Source organism: Alosa pseudoharengus, unplaced genomic scaffold, assembly GCF_046254945.1.
Source record: "Alosa pseudoharengus isolate Yale_2024_CS ecotype anadromous, Long Island Sound unplaced genomic scaffold, YU_APseudo_1.1 YU_APseudo_1.1_scf_17, whole genome shotgun sequence".
In the NCBI taxonomy this organism is placed as follows: Eukaryota; Metazoa; Chordata; class Actinopteri; order Clupeiformes; family Clupeidae; genus Alosa; species Alosa pseudoharengus.
In genome coordinates this window covers 26,550,801-26,565,831 of record NW_027468640.1, presented here as the reverse complement: position 1 = coordinate 26,565,831, position 15,031 = coordinate 26,550,801, and the positions used below count along the sequence as shown (strand labels likewise).

The 15,031-nt window shown below is 42.7% G+C and overlaps 1 protein-coding gene across 1 annotated transcript in view; it reads left to right on the top strand.

Annotated features, from left to right (window-relative positions):
* Positions 1-15,031, top strand: part of col4a6 (collagen, type IV, alpha 6) — a 93,198-nt gene that overhangs the window by 41,473 nt on the left and 36,694 nt on the right. The window contains exon 4 of the mRNA XM_076289128.1: positions 1-15. This exon is cut by the window's left edge and continues 66 nt beyond it. Within this exon, the coding sequence (XP_076145243.1) occupies positions 1-15 (15 nt within the window). The remainder of the gene's footprint in view (positions 16-15,031) is intronic.

Genomic DNA, 15,031 nt, shown 5'->3' with positions numbered 1-15,031 from the left:
ATTAAAGGCAGTCGGGTGAGCACAAGCTCTTTTCTTTACCCTAGCGCTCCCACACAGGCCACTGTTGCCACATCCTGGCATTTTTCAGCATCTTCAAACACAAGGGCTCATGCTCCATTTTCAGTAAACAATGGGATGTACAGTATAAGCTTCTATCTATCTATCTATCTATCTATCTATCTTATCTTATGTAGGTTAGTGTAGAATTTAGACTTTTGGATTGTATGCAGTAGGATAATGCACTTAGGTGTCACATACGCGAAGGGTCAATGCAAGGTGAGTCAAACAATACAGACTCACTGTCACACAACTGCAGTATGTATCCATGTACTGTAATATCCAAAGATACAGTGACACATATACAGCCAGGGATCCCTCAGCAAGGGATATCAGGTGATCAGATCTAAGTCTCAAAGTGCATCTCTACTCTCTTTTAAACACACCTAAAAAAATCAAACCACAGTGAGGCCAATGCAATAATTTGAATGTCAAAAGAACGCCTTTTGGCAAATGTTGGCAAAGTTTAACCACCATATTTATTCCCTGCAGTAAGGAATGTTACTTGATGCTCTTTATTGAAAAATGAGTGTGATGGATATCATAGGAAAACATGATATCAAGGAATACAGCCAGGGATCCTTCAGCAAGGGATATCAGGTGATCAGATCTACAACCAAGTGCATCTATACTCTCTTTTACGTAAAACACACCTAAAAAAATCAAACCACATTGAGGCTAAAGCAATAATTTGAATGTCAAAAGAATGCCTTTTGGCAATTGTTGGAAAAGTTTATTCACCATATTTATTTCCTGCAGTAAGGAATGTTAATTGATGCTGTTGATTGAAAAATGAGTGTGATGGATATCATAGGAAAACATAATATCAAGGAATATCAAGGGGGGAAAAAATCATTCCTGTAAGACACACATTGCCTCTCTCCCACACACACACACCTAGACCTCTCTCCCACACACACACACACACACACACACAAACACACACACGCCTCTCTTACACACACACACAAACACACACACACACAGGCACACAACCATCCAAACAAACATATATATTTTGATAGAGCCAAGATGCCTTTCCAAGCTGCCTGACTGAGCAGGTTGTAACAGTGCCTGTTTGCATTGCAAGACAGGGTGACACGCTGCTGATATCCATGCCTGCCGGACATGGAATTTCAGCCCAATTACAGTTCCAACCAATAGCGTGCCACAAACCCAGATCCTGCTGTGGATCCGAGCCAACACAATGTTTCCCCAGGTTACTCCAATCTGATGGCAGAACTGCCCCCCCCCCCCACACACACACACACACACACATGGCACACCACACAGTGTTGGCCTCAAGCCAAATCACTGTTCAGTCCTGCCATGCCACACCTAGTAAATTAGTCTGTGGAGAGAGCTATGCACACCTTTTCACACTCAGGGAGATACTTACCTAAACACATTAGCATGTATATGTACAGGTACACATAGATATTAACACAAATGTGTAGATGTATATTAGTGCCTGTATACTCACAAGTAATGCACATCCACACATAAATTACAGGCATACACACAGCCACTTTAACTTTGCTCTGAGGTGTTAATAATGTACTTACAGAGACAGAGAAAGAGAGAGACAGAGAGAGAGACAGAAAGAGAGACAGAGAGATAGACAGAGAGAGAGAGAGAGAGAGAGAGAGATTTACAAGCACTTGCCACCCTCTCCTCCTTGTTTTGGGCTTGTTGTGTTAGGTTCATTTGAATATCTCTGCAATGCTCCTGACAGATTTTTGGCATGCTAATTTATCTATCCACCTCTAAGGGATTTATTTCTTTTTACTGTAATAGAGTAAACATTCCTTTGATCCTCTCTCTCCCTTCGGGGGGGAACAATGGAAGGGTATCGTAAAACCACTAATTATCAACATTTTCGTTTGAAAATTCTAAAACAACAATGTTTTTTAATACTTCAAAATAACATTTAATAAATTAACCTTACATTTTTCAGTAGCCATAGGTTTGTAGATTTGAACAAAATTTTGTTTGGTTCTTACCGGGGCTTTTACTGCCTGAAATATCCGATTTTGTTTACCACGCTCAGAGTTTAGTGCTGGGTGCCTATTTCCAACCTTTCTCACGGCACATCAACGGTGATGGTAATTTTAATACCATAGATTTAATAGAGACCCAGTCAGACCAATAGTATGAAAAATCAGGAACAGAGTTTATTTACAATGATGCGCATCAAGGGAGAGACAGCATGACTTCACCTAAAGATCCATCAGCTGCTCTAACTAGACAAGGAAATAGTTAGAGTTTAAGTATCCTTCCAGGCTGACAGGAGATGGCGTTGGTCATCCCATCTCACGTGGACTACACTGAATGAGACCCTGATTAGTGGCAGCCTGGCAATCCGGAGCAGATAGCTACTGACGCAGCCATGCAGAACATTGAAACACTGCAAAGTCATAATATTCCCGCTTATATCTAAATACATAGTCACACACAGATATACACAGGGACAGTACAGATATCATACAGTCATTACATAGAATCATACTTTTAGTATCAAAGTGACCCACTAATGAGAAATGCAGAACATTAAACCACATATTGGAATATTGGACATAATGCAGAACATTAAACCATATATTGGAATATTGGACATAATGTTCTATTCCACTTTCTCTCAACGGTTAGACCGAGAATTCTCGTAGCCAATCAAAATTCCACTGGAGCTCCAAGCGGATTTGTACACGCAGCCTTACAACACTGTTTACAGCTCTTCGAGTCACAGCTCTTCGAGTCACTATGTAATTTTTTGTACATAGCTAATTTAGATACACATTAATGGTGTGGGTGCTTGCGTTTCTTTAGGAGTCTGCCGTCTTGGTTTGTATAGAAATTAATATTAAGTGACATGTAAGAGGTAGGAAATACGGGACGGTTGGTAATAGGTGACGTTCCTATACCTCTGTTATCTCCCCATGTTCTCAGATGGCATTTGTTACAAACAGTTTCAAACCACGAACACTTACAAGGTAACACCAGAGTCCTTTTAGGCAAGTCCCTCCACTCAGTGACCGTATTGTAACACTTTTTGGGCACTTAACGAGCATATATTTCGGCCAAGACCATGTTTGCTCTTCGAACTAACCCCATGCATTTCTATGGGAGATTCTTTGAGTGCTGTGTCTCCTCATTAGAAAGTCTCTGGTAACACTTCTGACACAAGAGGTCCAAAATAACGCACCAGAACTGAACCGCATGTGAGCATATGAGGTGACGGTCGAATGCAAAGTGAAAGAGTAGCACATAGTGGAGGAAAGAAGACTATCAAGAGGGATGCTAGGGTAGGAAAGAACAGGGAAGAGCCAGGAGGTAGAGGACAGGAACAGGACTGGGGCAGTTGTGCACCCTCTCTGTTGAGGATGCCCGCCTCTAGGTTGGATAGAGTTCCACAAGAGAGTTATTTTAATTAGTGAGGAATGGTGACATCACAAGCAAATGCTGACTTCTTTTTCATCCCTCTCTTTTGGCAAATGATTTTATTTCTGTGAATATATATTCACTTGGATTTAATTTTAGCATTTGGCTCCACATATTGGTAAATGTAATATCAAGATACAAAGGAACATCTTACAGTAAACATGTAGAGGCTTTAGCTTTAGCTTTTAACTGGAATTGGCAACAAGCAGAACACAGCTCTTTGTGAAAATAGAAATCTTGCCATTTACCAATGCCATTTATCAAAGTGATAAGTAATAATTTCATATCAGCACCCATATCGACAGTTTGAGACAGCAGAAGATTTAGGGATTCATTAAGATCAGTCTTGTGTGTTGTAGAGCCAAACTTTAAAGCAATATTCTGATGGGGACACGGTGATATGACATCAGTCTTGTGAAATGCACAGGTAAACATTGGAAAGTATTTGAATTTAGATTATTGCAGTCTATCATCATCTATCATTTCATCTTTCACTCTCTTCCCTGTACGGACTACACCACCCATTCTATCCCTACTGCATGTAACCTGTCCTGCTGTAGTGCAGTGGGGCTGAATGCTGTGGCAGTTTACTGGAGAGTTACAGTAAGAGAGTGTATTCTTAGCTATCTCTGTGCTGTTGCTCCCTAAAAGATCCTTGTGTATTGGTGTGTGTGTGTGTATTGGTGTGTGTGTGTGTGTGTGTGTATTGGTGTGTGTGTGTTTGTGTGTGTGTGTGTGTGTGTGTGTGTGTGTGTGTGTGTGTGTGGTGTGTGTGTGAGTGTGTGTGTGTGTGTGTGTGTGCGTGTGTGTGTGTGCATGTGTGTGTTTGTGTTGTGTGTGTGTTGTGTGTGAGTGTGTGCATGCAGGGCTGGAGTGGGACACTTAAGGGGGTGGCTACTAGACTATCTAGTGCCTATTTACCCTTGGTATGGAGTATGGTGGGATGAGTCTTTACAGGATAGGAGTTAATTGGGACTAGGAATACCCTCCCCTGAGCTAATAAAATGTGAACTTTTGGCAGACTGGTAGCTACCTATCCATCAAAGTGGAATCTGGAAATCAGGAGAACTTCAGGAGAAGGAAATTATGACTTGAAGACTCACCAATTCCATTTCACAACTTAGGCAAAGTAGGCCACTTTATTTTCTGCACATAGCATAGGCTACCCGAGCTAGGCAAGATAGCTTCTACCACTTGTTAACAGTGACCCTGTCAATGCACACGTTCTCTCCTGTGCATCTGCATCTGTGCATTTGAACAGTCCTCTAGTTCAACAGGGCTAGATAGATAGATAGATAGATAGATAGATAGATAGATAGATAGATAGATAGATAGATAGATAGATACTTTATTGATCCCCAAGGGGAAATTCAGGGGGTCTCAGTAGCATACAGACATCACACACAACATGCACTTACAGCAGAAATGGTAAATATACGTATAAGTATAAACATACTGTATAACCAAACTCCACTGTACAATAGAGACAGTAGGAGATAAGAAAAACGAACAAAACTAAATACTAAATATACTATATAAATTAAATGTAAAAAATCCAGTGTGCTTGAGGGTGATCAAGCATGAGACGCTTGTAGTGACAGGGCCTGTAGTTCTGTGTGCATGGTGAGGTGCTCAAGAGAGTGAGTGTCATGGTGAAGGTGCAAAAGTAGTCCAAGAGTAGTCCTGTAGTTCTGTGTGTATGGTAAGGTGCTCAAGAGAGTGTCATGGTGAAGGTGCAAAAAGTAGTCCAACATTAGTCCAACAGTGCAAAAGTGCAATAATAAGGTCTAGAGACCAGCATAAATAATATGGACAAATAGGAGAGTAAAGTATAATGTAGACAAGGTAATATAAAAAACTATAAAAAACGATGTCAGTGCAAGAACAGGTTGAAGTAATAGGGTTACAGCCATTCAGTATTGTAGCAGAAGCCATTGATCATGTGTGCTAATATAGCATGAAAAACAGTGTAGCAGGAAAACAGTAGTAAAAACATTAGGCTGTGGACATTAGTAAAACAGTAGTAAAACAGTAGTAAAGCAGTAGTGGGCAGTCAGTACTCAAACATGGAGAGGGTGGAGAGGCAGACAGACTAAGCAGAGAAGTCTATCTCTCATCTTCCCTTTAGTGAGGCATTGAACAGTTCAATGGCCCTGGGGACAAATGACTTCCTCAGCCTTTCAGTTGTGCATGGCAGTGAGCGAAGTCTCCAACTGATAAGGGGAGATAAGAGGGCTACCCCCTGCTCCCTGGAACTACGAACATGAACGTCAGATCTTCCACGTGAGGTGGACACAACTCACATTTTAATGATATTTTATTTTTGAGGGCTTCTGAGATCTAGGGTTATTACCTTAATGGTAAAATGATTGTTATTTGAGGAGGGCCGCTTAAGGAGGGGCCGCTCATTTACTCCCTTAAATTACTGCAAGCATAGACCTGGTTGCGATTTCCAAACGTTTTTTGTGAGTGTTACTTGTGAGGGGCTGCGACCACACAGGCAAGGCTGCTAAAGTGCTGCGAGGGTGCAGCAAATTAACTTAAAAACCAATAGCCTATATTTAAACTCGCAATATTCAGACTGGCCCAAAACATTAACGGCCCACCGAAAATTCTCCCAAAGCTCCCGATTAGCTACTCCGGCTCTGTTTGTGCACGCGCTTGTGTCTGTGTTTGTGTGTGTGTGTGTTTATGTGTACTTGTGTTGATGTGTGATTGTGTGTGATTGTGTGTGATTGTATGCTTGCTTGAATAGCATGCTTATACAGTATATTCTCAAGGGCATTGACATAGTAAGCAAGGGTTTTCCTCCAACCACAGTAATGGCCAACAGTTGACTAAACACTGGTTACCAGCCACTGTCTGAGACCACAGCCCTCACTTACCACTAGTTTACTCTGTACTGCCATATTACATGGCCACACTGAATATTACGCACCACCATAGAGCCATGTATTACACACACCCAAGCCATAACAGAACATGTGAGCCAGCTCTGTACCAGGGTGAAATGAAGGGTTCGTCATTAGCCTCTTTTCTCCTGAGAGGGAAGCCAGTGTCTGATCCTGCCTCAGCTTAGCTGGCTTGATGTGGGCCTACTGTGTGTGTGTGTGTGTGTGTATGTGTGTGTGTGTGCGTGTGTGTGTGTGTGTTTGTGTGTGTGTCTGTGTGTGTGTGTATGTGTGTGTGTGTGTTTGTGTGTGTGTGTGTGTGTGTGTGTGTGTGTGTGTGTGTGTGTTTGTGTGTGTGTGTGTGTGTGTGTGTGTGTGTTTGTGTGTGTGTGTGTGTGTATGTGTATGTTTGTTGTGTGCGTGTGGGTGTTCGCACAGGTGTGAAGGTGAGTTTACAGAGGCTTGTAAATGTCGTTTGACAGCTGTATTTTTGTTGATTCCTTCTGCATTACAATAAACAAGGAGGTAAATGCATGGCACATTAATTTCCACTCTTTAACTGCCAAGAGTTGTAAATCAAATTTGACAGTGCGGCTACACCATGGCATGAGATAAGGTGAACTTGGCATGGTGGCATAGGAGACAATTAAAAGACATCTCACTTCACATGCTCTGAGTTGTAAATCCTCCCCCTTAGACTGACACAAACAATAGTGTGTATTGCAAAGTAAATAATCTAAAAATTCTAGAACATTCTCAACTGACAATCTCAACATGGCAAGTCTGAGCAATGACCCATGAAAAAAAACTGAGAAAGAGCCAGGCAGGCAGTAGAAAAGTATAAAAGAAAGAAAGAAAGAAATGGATAAGAGAGGGAGATTTTCTTGCCATGCTGATGAAGCTAACCAAATATTGGATATGTGAAATATTTAGTAATATCTTCGAACAGGGTGGGCTGCGACGACCACTGCCAAAGTGTTTCCACCTCCACTCGATCGAAAGGCAGGGGCCTCTTTTGGTGCTCCCAAGGGCTCTGGTCCACATTAACAAAGTACAAAGATGTCAAGCACCCAGCCCATATTGGAGTCATTTGGACCAATAACATCCGTTTCCAGTGAGGTCGAGGGTCACAGAAAGCTGACAGAATGGTTTGCGTTAAGGGCCATCAGGGGGAAAAGAGCTAGCTTTCATGTGTAGGAGGGAGGGAAAACACATACACTCACTACACAGACACACACACACACACACACACATACACTCACCACACAGACACACACACACACACACACACACACAAACACATAGGCTCACCACACACACACACACACACACACACACAGACACACAGTGGTTGACATATGTCTCCACTTTGTGTTGGTTTGCTTGAGGTTAGATCAGGATTCACCACAAACACAGGAAAGACTTACGAGTCATCCCAGAACAGGTGGACAGCCCCAGAGCAGGAAGTAGTTTTATTTCAGACGTCAACGTCCAGCTTTTCTGCCATTACTTCTGCAACTCTCAGATTGACGACAGGACCATATAAGTGGCTGATGTCTGGAGTTATTGGATGTGAGTGCTAAGGGACTGTGTTGGGTTTAGAGTTTGAGCAGACTGGACAGCTGACTCGGCAGTCAAAGGTGGGCTTCAACTGGGGGCTGTAGGGTTTCTCCTTAGCAACAGTTGTTCCTCTGTTTCTTAAGTATTCTCATCTGTTGAAGCATGCTATTGTATACTCTTCTCTTTTTCCCCAAGTTAGTTGCCCCCCCCCCCCCGCACACACACTTTTTTTGCACTCTCATCTGGCTTGTGTTTTCTGCTTTATTTACTCTTGTGTGTGTTTGTTTGTGTGTGCATGTGTGTGTGTGTGTGTGTGTGTGTGTGTGTGTGTGTGTGTGTGTGTGTGTGTGTTTGTTTGTGTGTGCGTGCATTTGTGTGTGTGTGTGTCCTGTGTCTGGGACAAATTAGTTTTAGTTTCTCAAAATGCTTTGAGTAAAGAGATCTGAGAAAATTAAACTTCTGTCAGAATTAATTTGAATAGCTTAGGGGAGGTTTTCCTTTCGTTGCCTTTTCAGTGAAAAATGCTTAATAGGATTTGGAGTTTGTACTTCCAATTTGGCAAGACCCACAAGGCCTACTACATTCAATTGAATGAAGTGATTTTTCATCAAGGCACCTAGCATTGCACTTGTCTAAAAGTGGACATGTAAATATGAATACGTATATGCAAGTGTGCAGTACAGAGAGGAATACCTCACCTTATTGCTAAAATGGTAGCTGAAATAGGAGGGTGAGCAAGTATCTGCTTGAATGTATGTGGGTGTGTGTATCCTAGTGTGTCTCTTTCCCTGTGTGTGTGTGTGTGTGTGTGTGTGTGTGTGTGTGTGTGTGTGTGTGTGTGTGTGTGTGCGTGTGTGTGTGTGTGTGTATGTGTGTGCATGTGTGTGTGCGCGCGTGTGTGTGTGTGTGTGTGTGTGTGTGTGTGCAAGCGTGCCTGCATGTGTGTATGTGTGTGCATGTGTGTGTGCGCGCGCGTGTGTGTGTGTGTGTGTGTGCAAGCGTGCCTGCATGTGTGCATGTGTGGGTGCGCGCGCGTGTATGTGTGTGTGTGTGTGCAAGCGTGACTGCATGTGTGTATGTGTGTGCATATGTGTGTGCGCGCGCGCGGTGTGTGTGTGTGTGTGCAAGCGTGCCTGCATGTGTGTATGTGTGTGCATGTGTGTGTGCGCGCGCGCGCATGTGTGTGTGTGTGCAAGCGTGCCTGCATGTGTGTGCATGTGTGTGTGCCTGCACGTGTGTATATCTGCGGGAAGAGAGCTGAAGTCTGGTTAAGACTCTTTGATCCCATTCTGAGATAATGAGAGCTGGCGCTGACATCCCAGTGAGAAGAGATCTCCACCCCACCCTCCTCTGTCCCCCTCACATTCTCCCCATAACTCCCCAAATTCAGCCATACATCCAATCATCAAACAGACGCCCTCCTGGTATCTCCTCCCTCCCTCCCTGTCTGTGTTGATTTGTCTCTGTCTTGTATCCCTTCGTATGTATAAAGTGTTACTGTAGACCTTTATAGGGTGCCTGCTTTTCACTAAATGTTGAACCTTCTCACCCTGCCATAACCCCCTACCCTCATAGGGGGGGGTCCCCCCACCCTCCGTATCCTTGAGCATCACACAGAGGGCTTAGAAAAACATGGGGTGTGTGTTCACTACATCCGTTTTACACTTTGATCCTAATCTGAAGATAAATATGTGGGGAGAAAGAAAAAAAAAAAGGTCCACTCACGCTCCGCTAGATGCGGCTCGTGGAATGTGCCCTCTCCCCTCAGCGCCACTCCACACACTTTTCACACATAAACAAATGCAAAAACACAACCACAATTTCCACTCTGCCTGACAAACAAACTGTTTCTTTCCCCCTCTCTTGAGGTATTTCTCCAATAACATAAACCCAACTGGAACCCAGTCTAAACAGGCCAAAGGTGTTTGTATGGGTTAATGTAGGTTTAGCCAAACACAAAGAAAGGCTTCAGAAGAAGACTTATGCATGGGGCCCCCCACATTGCAGCCTGTGCAACACCTCTTTAATGAGCCGACACTGCACTGGTTAAGTGATACCGTGTCACCAGAAGTTCAGCGAAGAGCTGCTTTGGTGGCTAAGAAATTCCCTTTTCACAGAAAACACCGTTTCTTTTCATTCCCAAAGTTATTTATTAATTACTGAACGAGATGACGAGCTGAGCCGTCTCCACTGACTTTTAAGTTGTGTTGACTCAAGACTCAAGACTCAACTCAGCTGATAAATGAGCTATAAGGTTGGAGCCGGTGTAAGGGAAAATACAGGGTCACGTTTGGACTCACACTCACTGACCTCGTGTGACCCTTGACCATTCTTTTGTGGCCAGCCCTGGCAGCTGACCTTGTTGGCAGTGACCTGGTCTGTCAGGTAGACATACAAACACACACACACGCACACACACACACACACACACACATACACACATACACAACCACTTTCTTCCCCTCCTCTCTGTCTTTCTCTCTCTCTCATTCATCATTCTTCATCAATCATATACTTTGAATTCATGCTAAGTGATCAAAATAACATGATATAACATATGAACAGGTACTATTTTGTTAACAATAATCCATTTAAATGTTGTATACATTTTTTAAGCATTAATAAGCATTAAAGCAGCTAGTCAGTTATCTAAACGAAACAAGAGAAGTCTTTCCGACTGTTTTGTGTAGCTGTTATAGTATGCAACACTGCCTCCTTCTGGAAAAAGAGGGGAACTTCCTACCTGCTAGTGAACTACCACCAATGGGAAAGCCATGTGAAAGTCCCAATTCACCATGTTAGATGTAGATATCTATGAGGACCTGGGAAGAACATTTTAGCTGAAGATGTATCAATTCTTGTCTTATTCTCTTTCCAATTGTTGACAATTTTTTAGTTTCCTGCCATGTTCATTTACTTACAGCATGAGAAAAAAATGTAAATGTTTAATTATTAATTATTTATCTTTAAGCTAACATCATTAAGCTTTGAAAAGAGCTCCCGTCTGCTACCATAGATCAATATGTCAGTGTGTTTTGTACAAACAGTCTGTGACAAAATCAGATTTTGCATTGAATGTACATTACATATAAAGCAAACTGTTTATACATACATTGTTTTGGGAGGAACTGTTATCATTCAGTGACCTCATCTCTGCGACAATCCCAAAACCAATGCAAACACACACTCACACACAGTAAACACATCGTGCAGAGTGACACAGGCTGACACAGGCAACCTAAACACAGCTGGCCGAATACTACCACGCCCACAAGTCCTCCACACACACACACACACACACACACACACACATACACACACACACAGACACACACACACACACACAATACATGTAACTGTGTACGTGCACATAACGGTGTGTGTCTCTCTTTGTGTGTGTGTGTGTGTGTGTGTGTGTGTGTGTGTGTGTGTGTGTAAATAACAGCTTAGGAGAGAATATTTTTCAATTTCCTGAGCATGCTCTGTATAGGATAAATGATCAGGTGCATGACTCTTTCATGTGGCTACCTTCCGCCCGCATCTCCGGAATGTCTGATTCTTTCAAGGAGACACCAGCCTAGACGCCACCTGCACAGGCCGCAAAATGAGAGCAGAACAAGAAAATAAACGAAGAGGTTATGAGACCTGTGTCACGTTAACCCCCATCCCGACCCCCACCCCTACCATACAAAAACACTTACACATTCTCAGACAAATACAGTCAAATTATTAAGACATACCTCTTAATACCTCAATAAAAGGCAAGGGTTCAAAGACAATTTTGATATAGAAACTACCAAAACTACCTGACACAGCAAACCACCTTTGTTATTGCTATGGAAGACTAGAGGTTTGCTATGATCATTTTGATGAGGTGAATCACCAACTTTCGACTGGCATTAATCAGGATGGGTGCCTCTTAGGCTGGCATGAGAGGTTGGCAAGCTCTCACCCATCCTTACCAAAATGATCCATTCTGATTCCACCTTATGACCACAGCTACTGTGGAAAAAAAGGATCCTGTCTTTCTCTCCGCTGCCATAAAAAAAGACTTCCAGCCACATTAATCTGCAGTAGACTGCATCGTTTGTGGCACAAATCCCCTGGCTCATAATGCACACAATAGGGCCCATTCTGACCCTTTAAGCTTTCTGGCCTTACCAGCCTGGCTACCCAGCATGCACCTCACTTCCTGTCGGCGCTGCCCAGAGAATCCATGAGCAGACAGATTCCCGCGGTTAAGCTCCTCTCCGCCTGTCCGAGCACGGGGATTTAGAGGAACCCATTGTTCGTGGGCAGTGAAGCCCGGGGGTGATTTTAGCTGTCACACCGCATGCTCACTGGCACGTCTGATGGGCGCGGCACAAGGAAACATTCGGCCCCACATCAGAAGACGGGCACGGGGTGGGGCACGGGGTGGGGGTGGGGGGGTGGTGCTGATCGATTTGCGCTTGATAACCTAATTCTTCTACCCCAATCAACTCTGACGCTGGACAAAGCTAGCCAGCGCAAGGCTCAGACATCTGCCAACTATATATAGACAGAAAGCACAAACACCACACACACAGAAAGCCGTAGGTGTGTTTGTGTGTCTGTGTCCTTGATTTGAGTTGTCCTGCATGATGTACAGTAAGCATATCACTGGAGTACAAGTGCAAAGTGAAAACAACTTTTACCTCTCACACACTTTCCAATTTTAAAGTTCTTCAAAAAAACTGCACTCTTTGGAAGAAATAAAGGCTTGTCTCAATCCAAGACAACATACTAATTTATCACAAGATCTTGGAAGAACACTGAGCATACTGGTTGTATGTGAATGTTTATCATAGCAGATGTTGTGGTTAAATATGGTTTTGGAATATGCATTTATTAAACATGAATTTATTGACGCCTATTTGAAGCCAAACAAAACTAACGTCCACACTATCCACACATCAGGTGGGGCTTGCCAAGAAGACAGGCAGTTCAGTTCAGCAATAACAAAACACACTAAGAGGCCATTCAGATGTGACATTCATCAATGAATCCTCTTTCTCAGAGATTATGGTAACTTGGAGAAGTTGCAGCTAAAATGAACACATCATGTTAGCACTATACACATGCACATGCATACACAAGCACTCTCTCACACACAAACGCACACACATCATTCCAACATTCATTTCATTGACCATTCTTATTGGGAGAGGTTATAGACCAGACAAATTGATATGGTGATCACAATGAATCTGTTTATCATCAATGATGGTCCATACAGGATGCGGCACGATTGTTTTCTTGGGCTTTACTCCCCCATGTCAGTCCCTTCTTCCAATGCCTGGAGGACAAAATCCTCAAATACTTGAATAGTAGGATTGGCCATGATGAGTACCAGCAAACATCCTCATATCAGCCAGTAGCCCTTTTCATGGTTCTGACGGCTCAGCCTCAGGGCGGGGTTTTCATGATGACACCGTCCTATGTTTTGCCAAGTGCATGTGTGTATGCCTGTGTAATAGTGTTCATATGGTGTGTGTGTGTGTGTGTGTGTGTGTGTGTGTGTGTGTGTGTGTGTGTGTGTGTGAGAGAGAGAGTGAGTGAGCGTATTTTTCTGAGACAAGTTATCTGTATGGAACTATGTGTTGGGTGTGGAGGAAAAGGGATCATTAAACAGAAAGGAATAAGAAAGGTATAACACAGCTGAAACAAGCTACGCTCTTTTTCAGACCTCCAGATAGACACATTCAGACATGTTGCTGCCTCTCTCAGTGAGGTGACTTCTCACAACAGGCTCAGTCCTGTTCAGAGCCAACATACCACATATTCATCGTGTCTATTTAAGTCTTGAATGAATTGCAAAACATTACTTTTGCAGACATTGATACTCTATGCTTACAGTTTCTCCCTGTTGCCTACACACTTTTTGCAGAATTTGGCAAAACTCTACACACAGCCAAATAAGACATAGCTCTCGGAGATAAATAACTCACTAAATAAATCTATGCCAAAAACACTGCAATCAAAACTCAACAATCCTTTCTAAAAATGTAATTATTGCAGCAAAGCCATATACACATGCACTATTTGAATTACTCTTACAAATTAACAGCAACACACTGATGTGTTTTTATATAAAACACTGCAGCCTTTGTGTTTCTGTTTTTACAGTAAAGCCTGCATTAAATCAATAAGTAAGTGTATCTTAGCAATAGAGAAAAACTGTCATTTGTATTTGATAATAAGTACATATCATCCAAAGGAATTTGCCTATTTCATTTTTACAGTGCTTTTACAGTTTTGTTTGGTAAAATCTGGATTTGTGTCTCCTGGTCAGTCACTACAGAATCGGTAATGTCAGAAATACAGGTCAGACATGTGACATACAAGTGGATTAATCACACGCATAATCTAAGCAACAGTGTTTACAAAAATCAAGAATGAACACGTTGTTTGATGAATGCAACACTTTCCTTGGTGTGCCTTTTGGTTTTATACATCCTTCAAATTGATAGTCACTGCCACCATTCAGCATGCAAAGGCACATAAATGCATTGGATTTGCATCATAATCTGGTTTACTGTCATTTCCTTGTTTGTCTATGGAACTTGCTGCATATTCCATTCAGTGTCACATCAGTAAACGCTATGTTTTCAGTCTCATCTGCATCAGATAGTGCATGATAGTCATGAGATAGACATAACATGATAGTTCTCAGGTCTAGAGAGGATACTGTTTTGGACTTTATTACCCTTATGACAACATCCTCATAAGTACATTACATCCTCCCCAGCCTCAAAAATACAAATGTACATTGACTGTGTGTGTGTGTGTGTGTGTGTGTGTGTGTGTGTGTGTGTGTGTGTGTGTGTGAGTGTGTGTGTGTGTGTGTGTTTGCCCCAAATTCTCTTGAAACCAGAGGGTAATAAGAGAAAGTGTTGCAGGTAGACCTTGCAAGCATCCAAAAGCCACCCACCTAAACCAGGTGTCAAACGCACCCGAGGGGATAAAAGGGAAAAAAAGGCTGAAAGGTCCCCTGTTATTATCACCAGTGAAGGTTTGTGGCCATTGCTGGAGGTTATTGGCTGCAATAGGGAAGAAAAGGAGCC